Consider the following 17675-nt stretch of genomic DNA (forward strand, 5'->3'; position numbering starts at 1 on the left):
ATCATTGACAAGCTCAAAGAAATGACAATGCATTTGACAAGCAAAAGCAATCTTTTGGGCAGAGTTAGTTATTGTCAGAAAGTAAGCATTTTGAATGGATTAATGTGCAGGCTGCTGCCAGTTATGTATGCACAATTTACTATTAACATTAACAAAAATCCTATATGAACACCAAAGGTAGAAAGAATTCATGAATGGAACTTTCACTCTTTTCTCTATCCACTGCCTAAGGGAGATGTCACCAGGAGGCAGCACTGGTGTAGACCACTGTATCATGCAAGCAAATTCAGTAAGATGTAGTTTGATAGTTACAAGCTCAGGGTTAACATTTTCAAGTACAGATATTTATAATATAAAGAAAATGAAAAATTGGCATTCCTACTCTTTCATTCTTTTTCTACAATACAAATAAAATAGAACTCCACCAAAAATATAATATTTTATTTTGGGTAATATTCCTTGTAAAGAAACGGGCATGGTGTATGGAACGCCTTAATCTAATCCATACCCGGACTGCACTTTTTAGCCATGTAGTTATCAGGAAGTATCAGTGATGAAACTATAACATCTCCTTGGAAAAGTACTTCACCTCCACAGGAAACACTCAGGAGTTGAGTGAATTGCTATTTCTGTTTGGTCCCTATTGTCCACTAGTGAGCTCTATAGACAGCCAGGAGCCGAAACCAGCAGGGGTCACCTGAGGGAGGACACCTGGGGAGGTAGGGGAGGGGGCTGGATAGTTTGAGAAGACCGCCAATCAAGTCCTTCTGCAACTCCCCTGGTGGAATTATGAGGTGATAAAAGAGGCTACCCTGGGAGCTGGACACGGATGTGACTGACTCTGGCCAAGAGGTGATGCTCTTCCAGAGATGTGCTGTGGAACCTATCTCACTGGATTTATTTGAACGGATTTCCTCACTTGTTGGACCTGCTATCGTTAAGGGGGCCGTGCTGTATTTAATCCTGTTTTGCAGAATAAATCATCCTTCTATTTTTCCTTTAATACAGTATCTGAGTGATTTGGGAACCACGTATCTTTACCTGAAAATATGGTAAAATTCAGATTTGCTTATCTACAGTGCAGTGATAATCTGATCAGGTTGTCTCCCCCAAGGCTTCAATGGTGCTGCTATGACCAGCTCTACAAGGCTTTTCAAAATACTGAGAAACAAAGTTTACCTGTCATATCTGGTGGAATTGTCATTAGTTTTTTGGGAAGTATTAATAGAAAGATTCTGATCATTGCCTTCATGAAAAATGCACAATGATGCTGGTAATTAGCTGGTGTTTGTAATTACACCTAACGCCTCACCCAGCATTACGGGTTTGCCATTTGTATAAGGGCTTAATATCTCCCATACTGAAGATATCGAAGATCTTTGTTTGATGATGCATGGTTCCTACTTGTCAAGTGTGAAAGCAGTGGTGATTACCACTGCAGATTCATTTATGTAGTATTTGCATACAAGAGTGTAATTCTAGTTCATTAAGAAAAAAAAGAAAGGAAAAATAAAAGGCTACAGCAAGTGATCTATACACAAAGACTACCTTTCTTAACATATCATTTGGGAGATCTGTCAGTGAATGAGTTAAGAGGATTCTCTTGCTTTTACCAAAATGTGTAGGGGTTACCCTGCTCATTTAAACATGGATGTGCAGTGGATGTTTTTTGCAATATGAAATAAAAGTGGTGGGAGGGTGAGGTCAGAGGGGTACCAAAAACAAGAAAAATGTGTAATCATTCACAAGTGGTAAGCCACTGGGCTTACAACCAGCTTCGGAATTTTTTTTTGAAATGCATAATAAGCTTAGCTGAGGCCAAGTAAAGCTGAGGCCTATAACACTCAAACAGACGCCATCACAAAGAAATCATAACACCATATAATACAGACTCAAGGACCCGAAGAGAAAGCCTTGCCTCGTATGAGCTCGGCTACATTTCAACAGTTGACATATACACTTGTTTACTAAGGAATTTCCTAGAGGTTAAACATTATACAAAAACTAGAGCTGGATAGGGATTAACTCCTGCTGTAACAGAGAATATGATATTTGTATTTAAGTTTAGTGTGCCAAATACATTGCTGTATAAATTAATGTTAATGGAAAAGCCGAAGCCTATACCAACTTCAAGTGCCAGTAAAAAAAAAAAGTTAATAAATAAAAAGTTATCAAGCATTACACACGTATTAAAACTAAACAAAATTTTAAAAAATAAAGTATAAAATCCAAAAGACAATTTCAAGCAGACATGACATCCATTTTAAGTAAGCTATAATAAAATTGTGATGGCACATTCATTTAAAAAAAATAAAATAAAAGCACATGATTTAAAATCCAGTCTCCCTTCAATCATCCTCCTTTCAGATGTGCAAATTTGCCAGTATTCTAAAACAGCGTTATTATTATCATCCTTTATATATATAAGGCGCCACAAGATTTCTGCAGTACCGTACATTATGTAAACAGTTAACCATACAAGTTAAAACAGAACAGTAAATCAGTAAAACTAAGACTCCAGTGGCTCCAAGCATAGTAAGTACAGTGACAATGGAGGAAGAGAAATGGTCAAGAGACAGAAGGGAAGAGGGCACTGCTCATAAGAGCTTACATACCAGAGGGTATACAGACCGCAGGCACAAGAGGGAGCCAGTGGAGGGAACAGGCGCAAGTGGAGCGCATACAGGGAAAAGGGAGGTGAGGAGAACAAGTGTGGAGAAGGTTAGGTGCATGGCTGCTAGGCTTTGAGGAACAGATGAGTTTTAAGCACCCATTTGAAGGTGCACAGATTAGGGGACAGTCTGATAGAGCAAGGGAGGTCATTCCAAAGGAGGGGGCAGCCTGGGAGTAAAAGTGAATTCTGTAATTTGGTAGATCGCAGGGAACGAGCAGGAGTGCGAATGAAGAGGAGGTTGGCGATATAAGGGGCAGTGGAGTGGGAGAGGGTCTTGTACATGATGGTAAAATGTTTTAAAAAGGATTCTGTAGAGCAAATGGAACCAGTGTAAGGCAAGGCAGAGAAAAGAGGCAGAGGAATAGCGACATGGAAGGAAGATAAGTCTCGCAACCGCGTTGAGAATAGACAGAAGGGTGACGAGGTGGGAGCAGGAGAGGCCAGTGAGGAGAAGGTTACAGTAATCAAGACGGGAAATGAGTGCGTGGATAATGGTTTTGAGGGCATCCTAAGAAAGGAAGGGCCGGATGCGGGTGAAGTGAAGTGGTTTGAAGTGACAAGATTGGGCAAGAGATTGAATGTGGGGGGCAAAAGAGAGGGAGGAGTTGAGTGCAAAACCCAGGCAGCGGAGTTGGGGAACAGAAGAGATGATGGTATTGTTAACAGGGATGGAAAGATCATGGTGGGATGAAGATTTAGATGGAAGGAAAAGAATGAGTTCAGTTTTGGCAATGTTGTAAGAAAACTTGTGGAGAGCCAAGAGATGGTGGAAAGATACACGAGAGACAGGGGAGGGGTGGTTTCGGAAGGTCAGGAAGAGAGATGTATAATTGAATATCATTAGTGTAAAGGTGATACTGGATATCAAAGGAAGAGAATAGATCACCCAGAGGGACAAGAACAGAGCCCAAAGGACTCCAATGGGGGAGGGCGGAGGGTGGGTGCGGATGAGTCAGGAATGAAAACCGAGACAGAGCGGTTGGCAAGATATGAGGTGAACAATGCGAGAACAGAGCCAGAGGGAAAGAAGGGTCTAAAACAGGAATGAATAGGTGGTCCACGGTGTTGAAGGCGGTAGAGAGGTCCAGGAGAATGAGCAGGAAGAAGTGACAGATGGATTTAGCTGAGAGGAGGTCGTTCGTAACTTTGGCCAGGGCGGTTTCAGTGGAGTGGAGGAGGCAGAAGACAGATTGGAGAGAGTCAAGGAGGGAGATGTCCAAATGGTGCCTGGTGAGGCAGTTGCAGACAACTCGCTCAAGTAGCTTGGAAGCATAGGAGAGAAGTGAAATGGGGTAGTTGGCGAGAGTGATGGGGTCAAGATTAGGTTTCTTGAGAATGGGGTTGATAAGGGCATGTTTAAAAGAAGGGACAATTCCAGTGTAGGGTGACAGATTGAAGAGGTGTGCAAGGTAAGTACAGTGGAGGAAAAGGCGCAAAGGGGGCCAGAAGGGATGGAATCAAGGTGGCAGGTAGACAGGGGAGTGGAAAGAATGAGGGAGTGGACTTATTCACTCAAAGTAGGGCAGAAGAAGCTCCAGAGTTGGTTGTTGGATGAAGGTGAGAGGGCTGGGCAGTACCTTCCTGAATATACACTCTGCAAGGATTTTACAGATTGATATGGTTTCAAGACCACCAGTCTATGTAACTTAATAGAATGCCAAGTCCCATTTCAGGGGCAATTGAGGATTTGAAGCATTGTGCCCAGCACTATGTAAACTTAATATGGGCACAGCGGCTTACCAACATTTTTCGGCAGCCTATGTATAGCAGTCCAGTAACTGCACATTTATTTGCTATTTATGCCGACAATTCATACAGCGTACCAATGGTACTGCAACAATGGCAGCAATATATTTACACTGCCTGAGAGCTTCTCAATTTTGAAAAAAGATACACATAACATTTTAGTTCAGGGAAAATCTGTCAAAACACTTTGGGCTCTGTTCAAAAAAACCCTGCATTTCCAGCTTCACTATGTTAAGAAATAAAAACAAAAAAACGAACACTACTCTTAATACAATCTACTGTTTTGAGGTTACTACCTGTACTGTTGTCCATATTGCACATTTACAGCTCATCCAGGTTAACTACCTACCTCCAATCACTCCTTCTATGTCTACCTATAGCTCCTCTTCATCCTCTCCTACTGCCAGTTGGAGTAACACAAAGCTCCATCCTCAGCCCTCCACTCTACCTATTCTATGCTGATGATACCCAACTTTACCGCTCTCTCATTTTTTGCAGGTCTAGAGGTCTCTCTATTTCCTCATAAATGTTCCAACACAATCCCTTCATCTAGTCTCCAAACAATCCCACATCTCTCTGTGAACGCTACTATGCTCTCCCCATGTCTTCTAACCTTGACTTCATTCTCTCCTCACATCTAGTGCCTCTCTCAAGTCTGTCCCATCCTTCTTAAAAACATTGTGAGGATTAAAACCTTCAACTGTTCTTCCTCAAAACACTTATCTACTTTCTCATTCTCTCCCCCCTCAACTACTGCAGCCTCCACCTGTCTTTCCAGCACACTGCTTCCAACACTTCTCCACAGAATCCAGTTTAGACTCCTCATCTTTACTTTCAACCCCACAACCCACGTATTGTTTAAGCCCATCTCCCTCCACTTTGCCAATGAACAGTGCCTCAACTCCCCACTGATAATCACTTTATACTTCCACCTCCAAGACTGCACCCCCTCTATGGAACACATTCCCATGAACAAATCAGACTCTCCAACAGTCTCCAATGTTTTAAATGGCCATTAACAAAATAGCTGTTCCTCAAAACAAATCAGTCTCCAAACCAAATTCAACAATCAGTGGCCCAGCCTCTCTCTGCCCACATTCTCACTGCAGGTCACCCCTAGCCTCCACTCTTCTAAGCTCTCATACACAGGGCTCTCTCTCCTTTCTTGTCTGATCCCAACTGTGCATCCTAGTATCTTGCCTCTTGCAAGTTCTGTATGATAAATTTTTGTTATATACCTTGCCTATTATGTCTTATGTAAATATTATACCTTTTGAATGTGCAGGACTTTGCCTGTTGGTACTCTACGTCTTTGTAATATGGTCTACTTCCATGTTCCATGGTGCTGTGAATTTATGTGGTGCCTTATAAACAACCACTAATTATAATACTGTTAAAAACCCTCTACTGTGGAAAGTGAAACTTGGAAAGCTTTGACTACATATCATAACTACATGAGGGACAGTGTGAAACATCATAATTTGCACTTACTTCTGCTCTAAGAGTGGCTTTCATACAGGCCTGGCAAATTGGTCCATTGCGGGAGAAATTTAGAGGAAGGCGACGTGTCTTGTTTTGGCAGGTCTGTTCTTCACATACTAGCCAACCCTGAAAAAACAAATTTGAAGAATAAGTAAATTTTACTTTGTTTACTTTATCATAAAGTAAATGCTAATCGAAATAAGGGGAGATTGACAAGGCAAAAGAATGAGACCACAAAACAAAGAACAAGCCCCCTTCTCACAGTTATAAGAAACAAAGTACTCTTGTTTACAATGCTGTATATTCATATAACTAAGATTTGTTAAAATAAAATATAATTTTTGAAAGTGTGTTGCAATTGTTCTCAGGATGGATATGCCCATGTTTCAAAACCTCACATTAAGTATTTGTGAACTTTCTACAACATCGAGCTTATAGGCATGTTATGCACAATTTATATGAAATTAAGTTCACTGCCTATATCCATCTTGTTATAAGCCATGCCGTACATTTTGAATGTGATAAGCACTGTAAATTATATTGTAATAAGACAGTAAGGTATCAGCTACAATATGACAGTAGATAGTAAAGATATACAAGTTGCTTTGCTTTCAGTGACTTGTATGACTGTATTTGGTGACTATGGCTTGCACTGACCTATACTATTTGTTATCATCTACATCATTGGGTACAATGCAGGCAGCTCATTTTTACAAACAGGTGACACATACTTATGGTATATGTTGAAGCTTGTAATAAGAATTTGAGTTTTGTCTTTAGTTGCCCTAAGCAGCATTGTCAATTTTGATTGCAGCTCATTTGGTGGGATGTATGACGCTGGATTTATCACAGCAGCTTAAAAATTCATTGGTATCTACCTTTGTGAAGTCACCTGACTATGAATTTTACGAACATTTCTTGTAATTTCAGATATCCAACTTAAAGGGAAAATAAAGCGTTTCAAGCCAAGACCATAGATATGGGATTGCTACAAAATGTACACGTTGTATTGAGACTGAAATAGAGATATAAACTATATTCATCACTTGTGAAGCATGTCCATTTCTAATGGAATACCCATATTGTAATTTATTCAGATCCCAACTAGGGATGAGCGCACTCGGATTTATGAAATCCGAGCCCACCCGAACGTTGCGGATCCGAGTCGGATCCGGGTATTGGCGCCAAATTCAAATGTGAAACTGAGGCTCTGACTCATAATCCCGTTGTCGGATCTCGCGATACTCGGATCCTATAAATTCCCCGCTAGTCGCCGCCATCTTCACTCGGGCATTGATCAGGGTAGAGGGAGGGTGTGTTAGGTGGTCCTCTGTGCTGTTTAGTTCTGTGCTGTGCTGTGCTGTGTTCTGCAGTATCAGTCCAGTGGTGCTGTGTGCTGTGCTCTGTCCTTCTGAGGTCAGTGGTGCTGCTGGGTCCTGTGCTGTGTCCTGTTCAGTCCAGTGGTGCTGTGTCCTGTGCTCTGTGCTTCTAAGGGCATAGTTATTTCCCCAATATTCCCCTGTGTTTAAAAAAATAAAAAAACGTTTTTTTAAAAAATACCAAAAACTACTTTAATTTTTTTTAATTACCACAAAATTTGCACAACCAATCCTGCAGTATAAGCCCATTGGTACTGCAATATTACCAAGTTCACACATTCAGCAGTAAAAGTCCAGTGGTACTGCAATATTACAAAGTTTACACATTCTGCAGTATCAGTCCAGTGGTGCTGTGTCCTGTGCTCTGTCCTGCTGAGTTCCGTAGTGCTGCTGGGTCCTGTGCCGTGTCCTGTTCAGTCCAGTGGTGCTGTGTCCTGTGCTCTGTGCTTCTAAGGGCATAGTTATTTCCCCATTATTCCCAAGTTTTTAAAAAATAAAAAAAAAAGTAAAAAAAAATAAAAAATTAAAAATTAAAAAAAAATATATATAATTATAACCAAATTTGCAAAACCAATCCAGCAGTATAAGTCCATTGGTACTGCAATATTACCAAGTTCACACATTCTGCAGTATCTTGTGCTACATATAATGGAGACCAAAAATTTGGAGGATAAAGTAGGGAAAGATCAAGACCCACTTCCTCCTAATGCTGAAGCTGCTGCCACTAGTCATGACATAGACGATGAAATGCCATCAACGTCGTCTTCCAAGCCCGATGCCCAATCTCGTAGTACCGGGCATGTAAAATCCAAAAAGCCCAAGTTAAGAAAAAGTAGCAAAAAGAGAAACTTAAAATCATCTGAGGAGAAACGTAAAGTTGCCAATATGCCATTTACGACACGGAGTGGCAAGGAACGGCTTAGGCCCTGGCCCGTGTTCATGACTAGTGGTTCAGCTTCACCCACGGATCTTAGCCCTCCTCCTCCTCCCCCCCCCTACAAAAAATTGAAGAGAGTTATGCTGTCAGCAACAAAACAGCAAACAACTCTGCCTTCTAAAGAGAAATTATCACAAATCCCCAAGGCGAGTCCAAGGGTGTTGGTGGTTGTCAAGCCTGACCTTCCCATCACTGTACGGGAAGAGGTGGCTCGGGAGGAGGCTATTGATGATGTAGCTGGCGCTGTGGAGGAACTTGATGATGAGGATGGTGATGTGGTTATTGTAAATGAGGCACCAGGGGGGGAAACAGCTGATGTCCATGGGATGAAAAAGCCCATCGTCATGCCTGGTCAGAAGACCAAAAAATGCACCTCTTCGGTCTGGAGTTATTTTTATCCAAATCCAGACAACCAATGTATGGCCATATGTAGCTTATGTAAAGCTCAAATAAGCAGGGGTAAGGATCTTGCCCACCTAGGAACATCCTCCCTTATACGTCACCTGAATAACCTTCATAGTTCAGTGGTTAGTTCAGGAACTGGGGCTAGGACCCTCATCGGTACAGGGACACCTAAATCCCGTGGTCCAGTTGGATACACACCAGCAACACCCTCCTCGTCAACTTCCTCCACAATCTCCATCAGATTCAGTCCTGCAGCCCAAGTCAGCAGCCAGACTGAGTCCTCCTCAATACGGGATTCATCCGAGGAATCCTGCAGCGGTACGCCTACTACTGCCACTGCTGCTGTTGCTGCTGTTAGTCGGTCATCTTCCCAGAGGGGAAGTCGTAAGACCGCTAAGTCTTTCACAAAACAATTGACCGTCCAACAGTCGTTTGCCATGACCACAAAATACGATAGTAGTCACCCTATTGCAAAGCGTATAACTGCGGCTGTAACTGCAATGTTGGTGTTAGACGTGCGCCCGGTGTCCGCCATCAGTGGAGTGGGATTTAGAGGGTTGATGGAGGTATTGTGTCCCCGGTACCAAATCCCCTCGAGATTCCACTTCACTAGGCAGGCGATACCAAAAATGTACAGAGAAGTACGATCAAGTGTCCTCAGTGCTCTTAAAAATGCGGTTGTACCCACTGTCCACTTAACCACGGACATGTGGACAAGTGGTTCTGGGCAAACGAAGGACTATATGACTGTGACAGCCCACTGGGTAGATGCATCCCCTTCCGCAGCAACAGCAACAGCTGCATCAGTAGCAGCATCTACAAAATGGCTGCTCATGCAAAGGCAGGCAACATTGTGTATTACAGGCTTTAATAAGAGGCACAACGCTGACAACATATTAGAGAAAATGAGGGAAATTATCTCCCAGTGGCTTACCCCACTTAGACTCTCATGGGGATTTGTGGTGTCAGACAATGCCAGTAACATTGTGCGGGCATTAAATATGGGCAATTTCCAGCACGTCCCATGTTTTGCCCACACCATTAATTTGGTGGTGCAGCATTACCTCAAGAGTGACAGGGGTGTGCAGGAGATGCTTGCGGTGGCGCGCAAAATTGCTGGACACTTTCGGCATTCAGCCAGTGCCTACCGCAGACTAGAGGCACATCAAAAAAGCATGAACCTGCCCTGCCATCACCTCAAACAAGAGGTTGTGACGCGCTGGAACTCCACCCTCTATATGCTGCAGAGGATGGAGGAGCAGCAAAAGGCCATTCAGGCCTACACAGCCACCTACGACGTAGGCAAAGGAGTGGGGATGCGCCTCAGTCAAGCGCAGTGGAGACTGATTTCCGTGTTGTGCAAGGTTCTGCAGCCATTTGAACTTGCCACACGAGAAGTCAGTTCCGACACTGCCAGCTTGAGTCAGGTCATTCCCCTGATCAGGCTGTTGCAGAAGCAGCTGGAGAAAGTGAGGGAGGAGCTGGTAAGCCATTGCGATTACACCAAGCATGTAGCTCTTGTGGATGTAGCCCTTCGTACGCTTTGCCAGGATCCGAGGGTGGTCACTCTTTTAAAGTCAGAGGAATACATTCTGGCCACCGTGCTCGATCCTCGGTTTAAAGCGTATGTTGTGTCTCTGTTTCCGGCGGACACAAGTCTACAGCGGTGCAAAGACCTGCTGGTCAGGAGATTGTCCTCTGAAGAGGACCGTGACATGCCAACAGCTCCACCCTCATTTTCTTCCACATCTATGGCTGCGAGGAAAAAGCTCAGTTTTCCCAAAAGAGGCACTGGCGGGGATGCTGATAACATCTGGTCCGGACTGAAGGACCTGCCAACCATTGCAGACATGTCTACTCTCGCTGCATTGGATGCTGTCACAATAGAAAAAATTGTGGATGATTACTTTGCTGACACCATCCAAGTAGACATGTCAGACAGTCCATATTGTTACTGGCAGGAAAAAAAGGCAGTTTGGAAGCCCCTGTACAAACTGGCTCTATTTTACCTGAGTTGTCCCCCCTCCAGTGTGTACTCGGAAAGAGTTTTTAGTGCAGCGGGGAACCTGGTCAGTGAGCGGCGAAGGAGGTTGCTTCCTCACAACGTTGAAAAAATGATGTTTATAAAAATGAATAATCAATTCCTCAATGAAGTACAGCACTGCCCTCCAGATACTACAGAGGGACCTGTGGTTGTGGAGTCCAGCGGGGACGAATTGATAATGTGTGATGAGGAGGAAGTACACACTGTAGGGGGAGAGGAATCAGAGGTTGAGGATGAGGACGACATCTTGCCTCAGTAGAGCCTGTTTAGTCTGTACAGGGAGAGATGAATAGCTTTTTTGGTGTGGGGGCCCAAACAAACCAATCATTTCAGCCAAAGTTGTTTGGTAGGCCCTGTCGCTGAAATGATTGGTTTGTTAAAGTGTGCATGTCCTATTTCAACAACATAAGGGTGGGTGTGAGGGCCCAAGGACAATTCCATCTTGGAACTTTTTTTTTGGCATTATATGACCAATCAACAGTCGTTTGCCATGTTCAAAAAGTAAAACCAAATTTTAAAAAATTCAAGAAATTAAACCAAAAGTAAAATGCCGTGTCATAATTTAAAACAAGAGTTTTTGACGTGCTCTAAAACTACTGTATTGTTGTTTATATTTTATAAACACTACACTTGAAAGCTTGAGTCTTTCAATAAAAAAGTAACTGTCCATTGCACGAATATTTGCAACAGGGACAATTTTAGGGTTAAGAAAGCCAACTGATAACACTTCGACGCTGTCTGTCTTTATAAACACTACACTTGGAAGTTGGAGGAGGTATTGTGGCCCCGGCACCAAATTTACTACCGGAGCCACTCCACTGTGCAGTCCATATTTAGGTGTATCAGATATTAAACAACGGTGACAGTTGATGCCCAATTTTTTAATTATATTGTGGCCTCGGTACCAAATTGTGTACCGGGGCCACCACACTACGCAGTCCAGATACTTGTTTGGTGGAATTCAGACCAGTTGAGGGTTTTATTATTATATTGTGTGGACCACTCTATCTATACCACACTACAACTCTATACCACTCTATTTCATACTTTAATTCTATGACTAATTACCATAAAGAGGAACAAAATAAACCAATTTTACCAAAAGTTTAATATGACTTAGACTTACAAACACTACACTTGAAAGATCGTGCCTTTAAATGAAAAAGTCAGTCTTCATTGCACGACTATGTGCAACAGGGACAGTTTTTTGGGTTTACAAAGTCAACGAATAACACTTCGACCCTGTCTGTCTTTAACATACTTGATGGGATCTCAATGACGAATTGTCTGTACCATGTTTGGAGGAGGTATTGTGGCCCCGGTACCAAATTGGGTACCGGGGCCACTCCACTATGCAGTCCAGATAGAGGTGTATCAGATATTAAACAACGGTGACAGTTGATGCCCAATTTTTTAATTATATTGTGGCCTCGGTACCAAATTGTGTACCGGGGCCACCACACTACGCAGTCCATACCCTTTTTTGGTGGAATTCTGACACGTGGAGGGTTTTTTAATTATATTGTGGCCTCGGTACCAAATTGTGTACCGGGGCCACCACACTACGCAGTCAAGATAGATAGATGCGTATCATAGATAAAGTTCATTCAGTGGTGTGGGGCAAATTGAAAAATATTCAAAATGCACTGACATTATCAAAAACAAGAGGTTGTCACACGCTAAAACTCCAACATGTATATGATGGAGAGGATGGAGGAGCAGCCGTATGTGTAGTGTAATGCAGACCTGTTGAAGGTTTTTTATATATTTTATTGTGGTGCCCAGTGCCCACTCCTCTAGGCAGTCCAGGTACATTTATTGGTGCGAATCATAAAAGTTCAGGGTTTTTAATATATCTTGTGGTGACCCACTCCTATACGCAGTCCAGGTACATTTATTGGTGCGATTCATAAAAGTTCAGGGTTTTTAATAGATATTGTGGTGACCCACTCCTCTACGCAGTCCAGGTACATTTATTGGTGCGAATCATAAAAGTTCAGGGTTTTTAATATATCTTGTGGTGACCCACTCCTCTACGCAGTCCAGGTACATTTATTGGTGCGAATCATAAAAGTTCAGGGTTTTTAATATATATTGTGGTGACCCACTCCTCTACGCAGTCCAGGTACATTTATTGGTGCGATTCATAAAAGTTCAGGGTTTTTAATATATTGTGGTGACCCACTCCTCTACGCAGTCCAGGTACATTTATTGGTGCGATTCATAAAAGTTCAGGGTTTTTAAGATATATTGTGGTGACCCACTCCTCTACGCAGTCCAGGTACATTTATTGGTGCGATTCATAAAAGTTCAGGGTTTTTAATATATCTTGTGGTGACCCACTCCTCTACGCAGTCCAGGTACATTTATTGGTGCGAATCATAAAAGTTCAGGGTTTTTAATATATCTTGTGGTGACCCACTCCTATACGCAGTCCAGGTACATTTATTGGTGCGATTCATAAAAGTTCAGGGTTTTTAATAGATATTGTGGTGACCCACTCCTCTACGCAGTCCAGGTACATTTATTGGTGCGAATCATAAAAGTTCAGGGTTTTTAATATATCTTGTGGTGACCCACTCCTATATGCAGTCCAGGTACATTTATTGGTGCGATTCATAAACGTTCAGGGTTTTTAATAGATATTGTGGTGACCCACTCCTCTACGCAGTCCAGGTACATTTATTGGTGCGAATCATAAAAGTTCAGGGTTTTTAATATATCTTGTGGTGACCCACTCCTCTACGCAGTCCAGGTACATTTATTGGTGCGAATCATAAAAGTTCAGGGTTTTTAATATATATTGTGGTGACCCACTCCTCTACGCAGTCCAGAAAGATACCTTGTTGCAACGTTTTGGACTAATAACTATATTGTGAGGTGTTCAGAATACACTGTAAATTAGTGGAAATGCTTGTTATTGAATGTTATTGAGGTTAATAATAGCCTAGGAGTGAAAATAAGCCCAAAAACTTCATTTTTAAACTTTTTATGTTTTTTTCCAAAAAAATCCGAATCCAAAACCTTAAATCCGAACCGAGACCTTTCGTCAAGTGTTTTGCGAGACAAATCCGAACCCCAAAAATAACGAAAATCCGGATCCAAAACACAAAACACGAGACCTCAAAAGTCGCCGGTGCACATCCCTAATCCCAACGCATAGCACTGTTTTCACTCAACTAGTGCACCTCAAGAAATGTACTGTAACAAACAATTTCATTTAGTATTATGCACAATTTGAAGGTGTACACTTCTCACAGCTTAGGGGGATATTACAAACTGTATTTTACAGTAAGCACCATTTGAATTGAATACTGAACTTATTTTACTGTTAAACATAAAAATGTAAATATCAAGAGAGAATTCATAAGCATGTGACTACCAAACTTCTATTACATCAGAAAATCTTAAACATACTCTAATAGGACATACAGTAAGTAAATAGCAAAGACACACTTCGTACAATTTATATATTCTTAGTCCTGAACTTTACATAAATTAAAGCAGCAATGCCAAGAAAAAAATTACCTGTTTTTAAACATAAATCCCTGTGGAAAGCTAAAAGAAGAATGTTGGTATTTACCATTATTCCTTGCTTGTTTCTTCAATCTGCTATTTATAATTTGTAATTCTGCAGTGTCATGACTACCATGGAAACCGTAATAATGCACATGATATAGTGAGCAGAGGTGCTTTGGAATGCTCCTCCGAGCACTTTAACATTCGCCCAGGGTTCCGCCTCCCCCTCTTAGGACATGCTGAGAAACTATCTGTACTTGGCAGCCATACTTTGTAACCCCAGAGATAATTTTTTTCTTTTTAAAAAGGAGATGATGATTTGTAGAGGGATAGCTAACAAAAAAGAGGTATGGTTAAAAAGTTAACTTGACATTTAAAACACAAAAAAAACTGAGGGATTGCCGTTTTAACTTGCATGTAGTTAAACAGACATAATGCATAACTACAAGCGACAATATTGTAAAGCAAAAGAGTAATGCATATTTTCTAGATCAGTCATTTGGAGAAAAAAAAAAAAAGTACAAGCAGCTAACAACAAAACCATGCCATGAAGTAGTCAGAATTTATCAGATGTCAGATGCTAAAGAAAATTTTTCTTGGATTAAAATTATTGAATTTTAAAGACTTTACTTTTGTATGACCTTGTATGATTCTCTAAAGACTCAAAGCTTACAATAAAAAGCAAATGCAGAGTTAAGAGTCTGTTTAACTAGCGGTAAAGAACCAACCTGGCAAAAGACGCACACCACTTTTTCTTATAGATCATAAATCTCGCAGAGCAGCCCCGACATAGCAAACTGCTGCAAGGCTTCTTTATGTATCATTGTGATTTGTAGTGCTACATATTGATGGCTACTGCGCTGGGGTCATAAATTGATTTCTTAATGTGTTAAACGCTTAATGACAGGCCTATTTCTGTAGACCACAGTTAAGCAGTATGACGGGCAGATTTAACTAGCCATGAGGTACAACCAGACATTGTCTTGATGTCCAGCTGCACACCTTGCCGGCTAATACAGTACAGAAATCTCGGCTCCCTTTCATTTCTATGGGGCGCAACGCAAAATTAACGGAGATTTAAGTAAAAACACTGACGTGATGTGCCTCCAAGGACTGTTCTGGAGGCACATTGAGTCACCTCATTTCAAATTCAATCTGTCCCTTAGAGTCTAAGTAAAATATACATGTTGGACATATTCAATATGGGCAAAAGCATAGTTAAAACACCTGTGGTCAAAACAAATAGCTACCGTATCTTAAGCAAATAGGCCAAGTACATAATAGTTATTTCGATGAAAGTTAATATAATTTGAAGCCACTTCCTCACAGTTCTAATTAACATTAGAGAGGACCTTTCTTGTTTATCACATTTCTATTCAATCCTTATTTAGGTTTGCTTGCTTTTCCTATCTGGTAATCGCACTTCACAAATGACAATAACTAGTATCATTGTTGGTGTAAATTAATTATTACATGCAAAACAAGCTTATTGTATTTCCCCCAGGATAAACATTTAAAAATACATACAGCATGTGTTTTATTTTATGTTACATAAAGCAGTGGGTATCTATGGGCATAAATGCAGTTCCTCTACCATCCAGCTGCAAGCCTGGTTTACTAGAAACAAACCACACAGTAAGGCTTGGATGATAGCAAAATATGTCATGGAGTTACTTTTTATTACAAAATATTTTTACATAGTTTACTGTGCTTAAACCTTGTGTGACAAGTGTCATTTTCTTGGTAAAATGCTTACCATATATTCTAGGGGTCTGATGTGCAGTGCATGTATTCCAGCATTACGGGGTAAAGCATGTAGCTCTCTCACTTATCCCGGCAATAGATAATATAAAATACTGACTAGCTGAATTTGGACCCTATTCCCATTTACAAAACAATTGGGATAAATTTAGCATCTTCCCGATGGGGAGACACTGCCCGGATCAATTCCCCAATCAATTTTTATTAAAAGTGACCCCTCTGTACAAATATCTAGGCATATGGATTTCTAATGTTACATCTAAATCTGTACAGATGAATATTCAACCTAAAATTTATTTCTTAAATCTAAAATTCACACATGACAAAAAGCTGCCTCTTTTCTGTCAGCCAGGATCAACTTAATTAAAAAGGTAATGCAGCAAAAGTTTCTTTATGTCATTCAACAAGCACAGGTAATCAGCTCGACTTCTAACGTCCATGGAATTGATAAATATCTCTTTTTCATTGGTATGGGGAAGAAAAGGGGCAAAAAATAAAACTTAACACCCTGAATAGGTCCAGGAAGTCTTGCATTACTTAATCTTAGGCTATATTTTATGCCTCACTCGAAATTTTGGGTGTCCGACGCAGAATACAATAATCTACTTTGGGATCTGGTGAGAGACAGGAGGTGGTCATACTCCTCTACATACTTTATTGTCCGGTACATGTACTAAACACTGGGCTCCCTTGTTAGCACAGGCTGTTGAAATTTGGAGTGCTGCAAATAAAATGGTTGGTAGGGAAGGTATAAATCCTAGTACCCCTTTTGAGCAAATACTAAATTTAAAGAAATGTTCTGTGTCAGGGAGATATCTCTGGCTAAGGCATGTGGTGGGACAAATAAATACAGGTAATATCCTCAAAACTTTCGAGCAGTTAATAAATATATTTATGCTAGCCACCGTCTGTATAGCCAAGTTATGGTTGGCTCCTGAAAGCCCAAAAATTCATGGATAAAATTGAAATGAAACAATGGGGCGCAATAGAGATTTGTATATAGTAGCAACAAATTTATATTAAAATTCTAAAGTATCTGAAGCAGATCAAAAGATTACCCTTATGTGTTGGGATCAATAAAGTTACAGCTTGCTTGATTAAACCTGCAAGCACCCATGCCACTAATAATTGTGAATTTTGTTTTGTAAACTGTCTACTGCATTATTTATATACTTCCAATTAATGTGTGATGTAATTTCAGAAAGCTTGACTGCCATTTATAGATATTCTGGTAAATTTAGTTAGTTATAGTACAGTAGTGGCGTAAAGAGGGCCAGTTTCAGGAAATACAGGCATATATGACTGTTCTAGTAGCAGAATTGAAAGAGCAGACTTTAAGTAAAAAAAAATAAAGCTGTTAAAAAAAACAGTTAAAATATTAAAAAATAAATAATTTATGTTTACACATAGAAATAATGTATTCATTCAAACAATAAAGCATTTTTCTGTGAATTTCTTCTGTTACCGTTATCCTGAGATGTCGATAATAGAACAAGAATAGTAGCGGATTGTATGGGTACATGTACTGTTTCAATACTTGTTAAATAGACTGCTCCATGATTCACATGAGAAAGCTGTCAGCGAAACCCAGTCAATTATACCTGCTTGATGTATAGGGCCAAAGGGCGTTTTAAATGCCCATAGGTCTTTTCGCCCTTAGATGTATAGGCCCTATTGTCTTCTATAGGATTTAATATAAGAACCTATATACTCAAAGTGAATATAGGA

The 17675-nt window shown here is 40.8% G+C and overlaps 1 protein-coding gene across 1 annotated transcript in view; it reads right to left on the minus strand.

Moving 5' to 3' along the window:
* POLA1 (DNA polymerase alpha 1, catalytic subunit) overlaps positions 1 to 17675 on the minus strand; it is a 247459-nt gene that overhangs the window by 52421 nt on the left and 177363 nt on the right. The window contains exon 34 of the mRNA XM_075197823.1: positions 5912 to 6028. Coding sequence (XP_075053924.1) covers positions 5912 to 6028 — 117 coding nt within the window. The remainder of the gene's footprint in view (positions 1 to 5911; positions 6029 to 17675) is intronic.

This window comes from Mixophyes fleayi, chromosome 2, assembly GCF_038048845.1.
Source record: "Mixophyes fleayi isolate aMixFle1 chromosome 2, aMixFle1.hap1, whole genome shotgun sequence".
NCBI lineage: Eukaryota > Metazoa > Chordata > Amphibia > Anura > Limnodynastidae > Mixophyes > Mixophyes fleayi.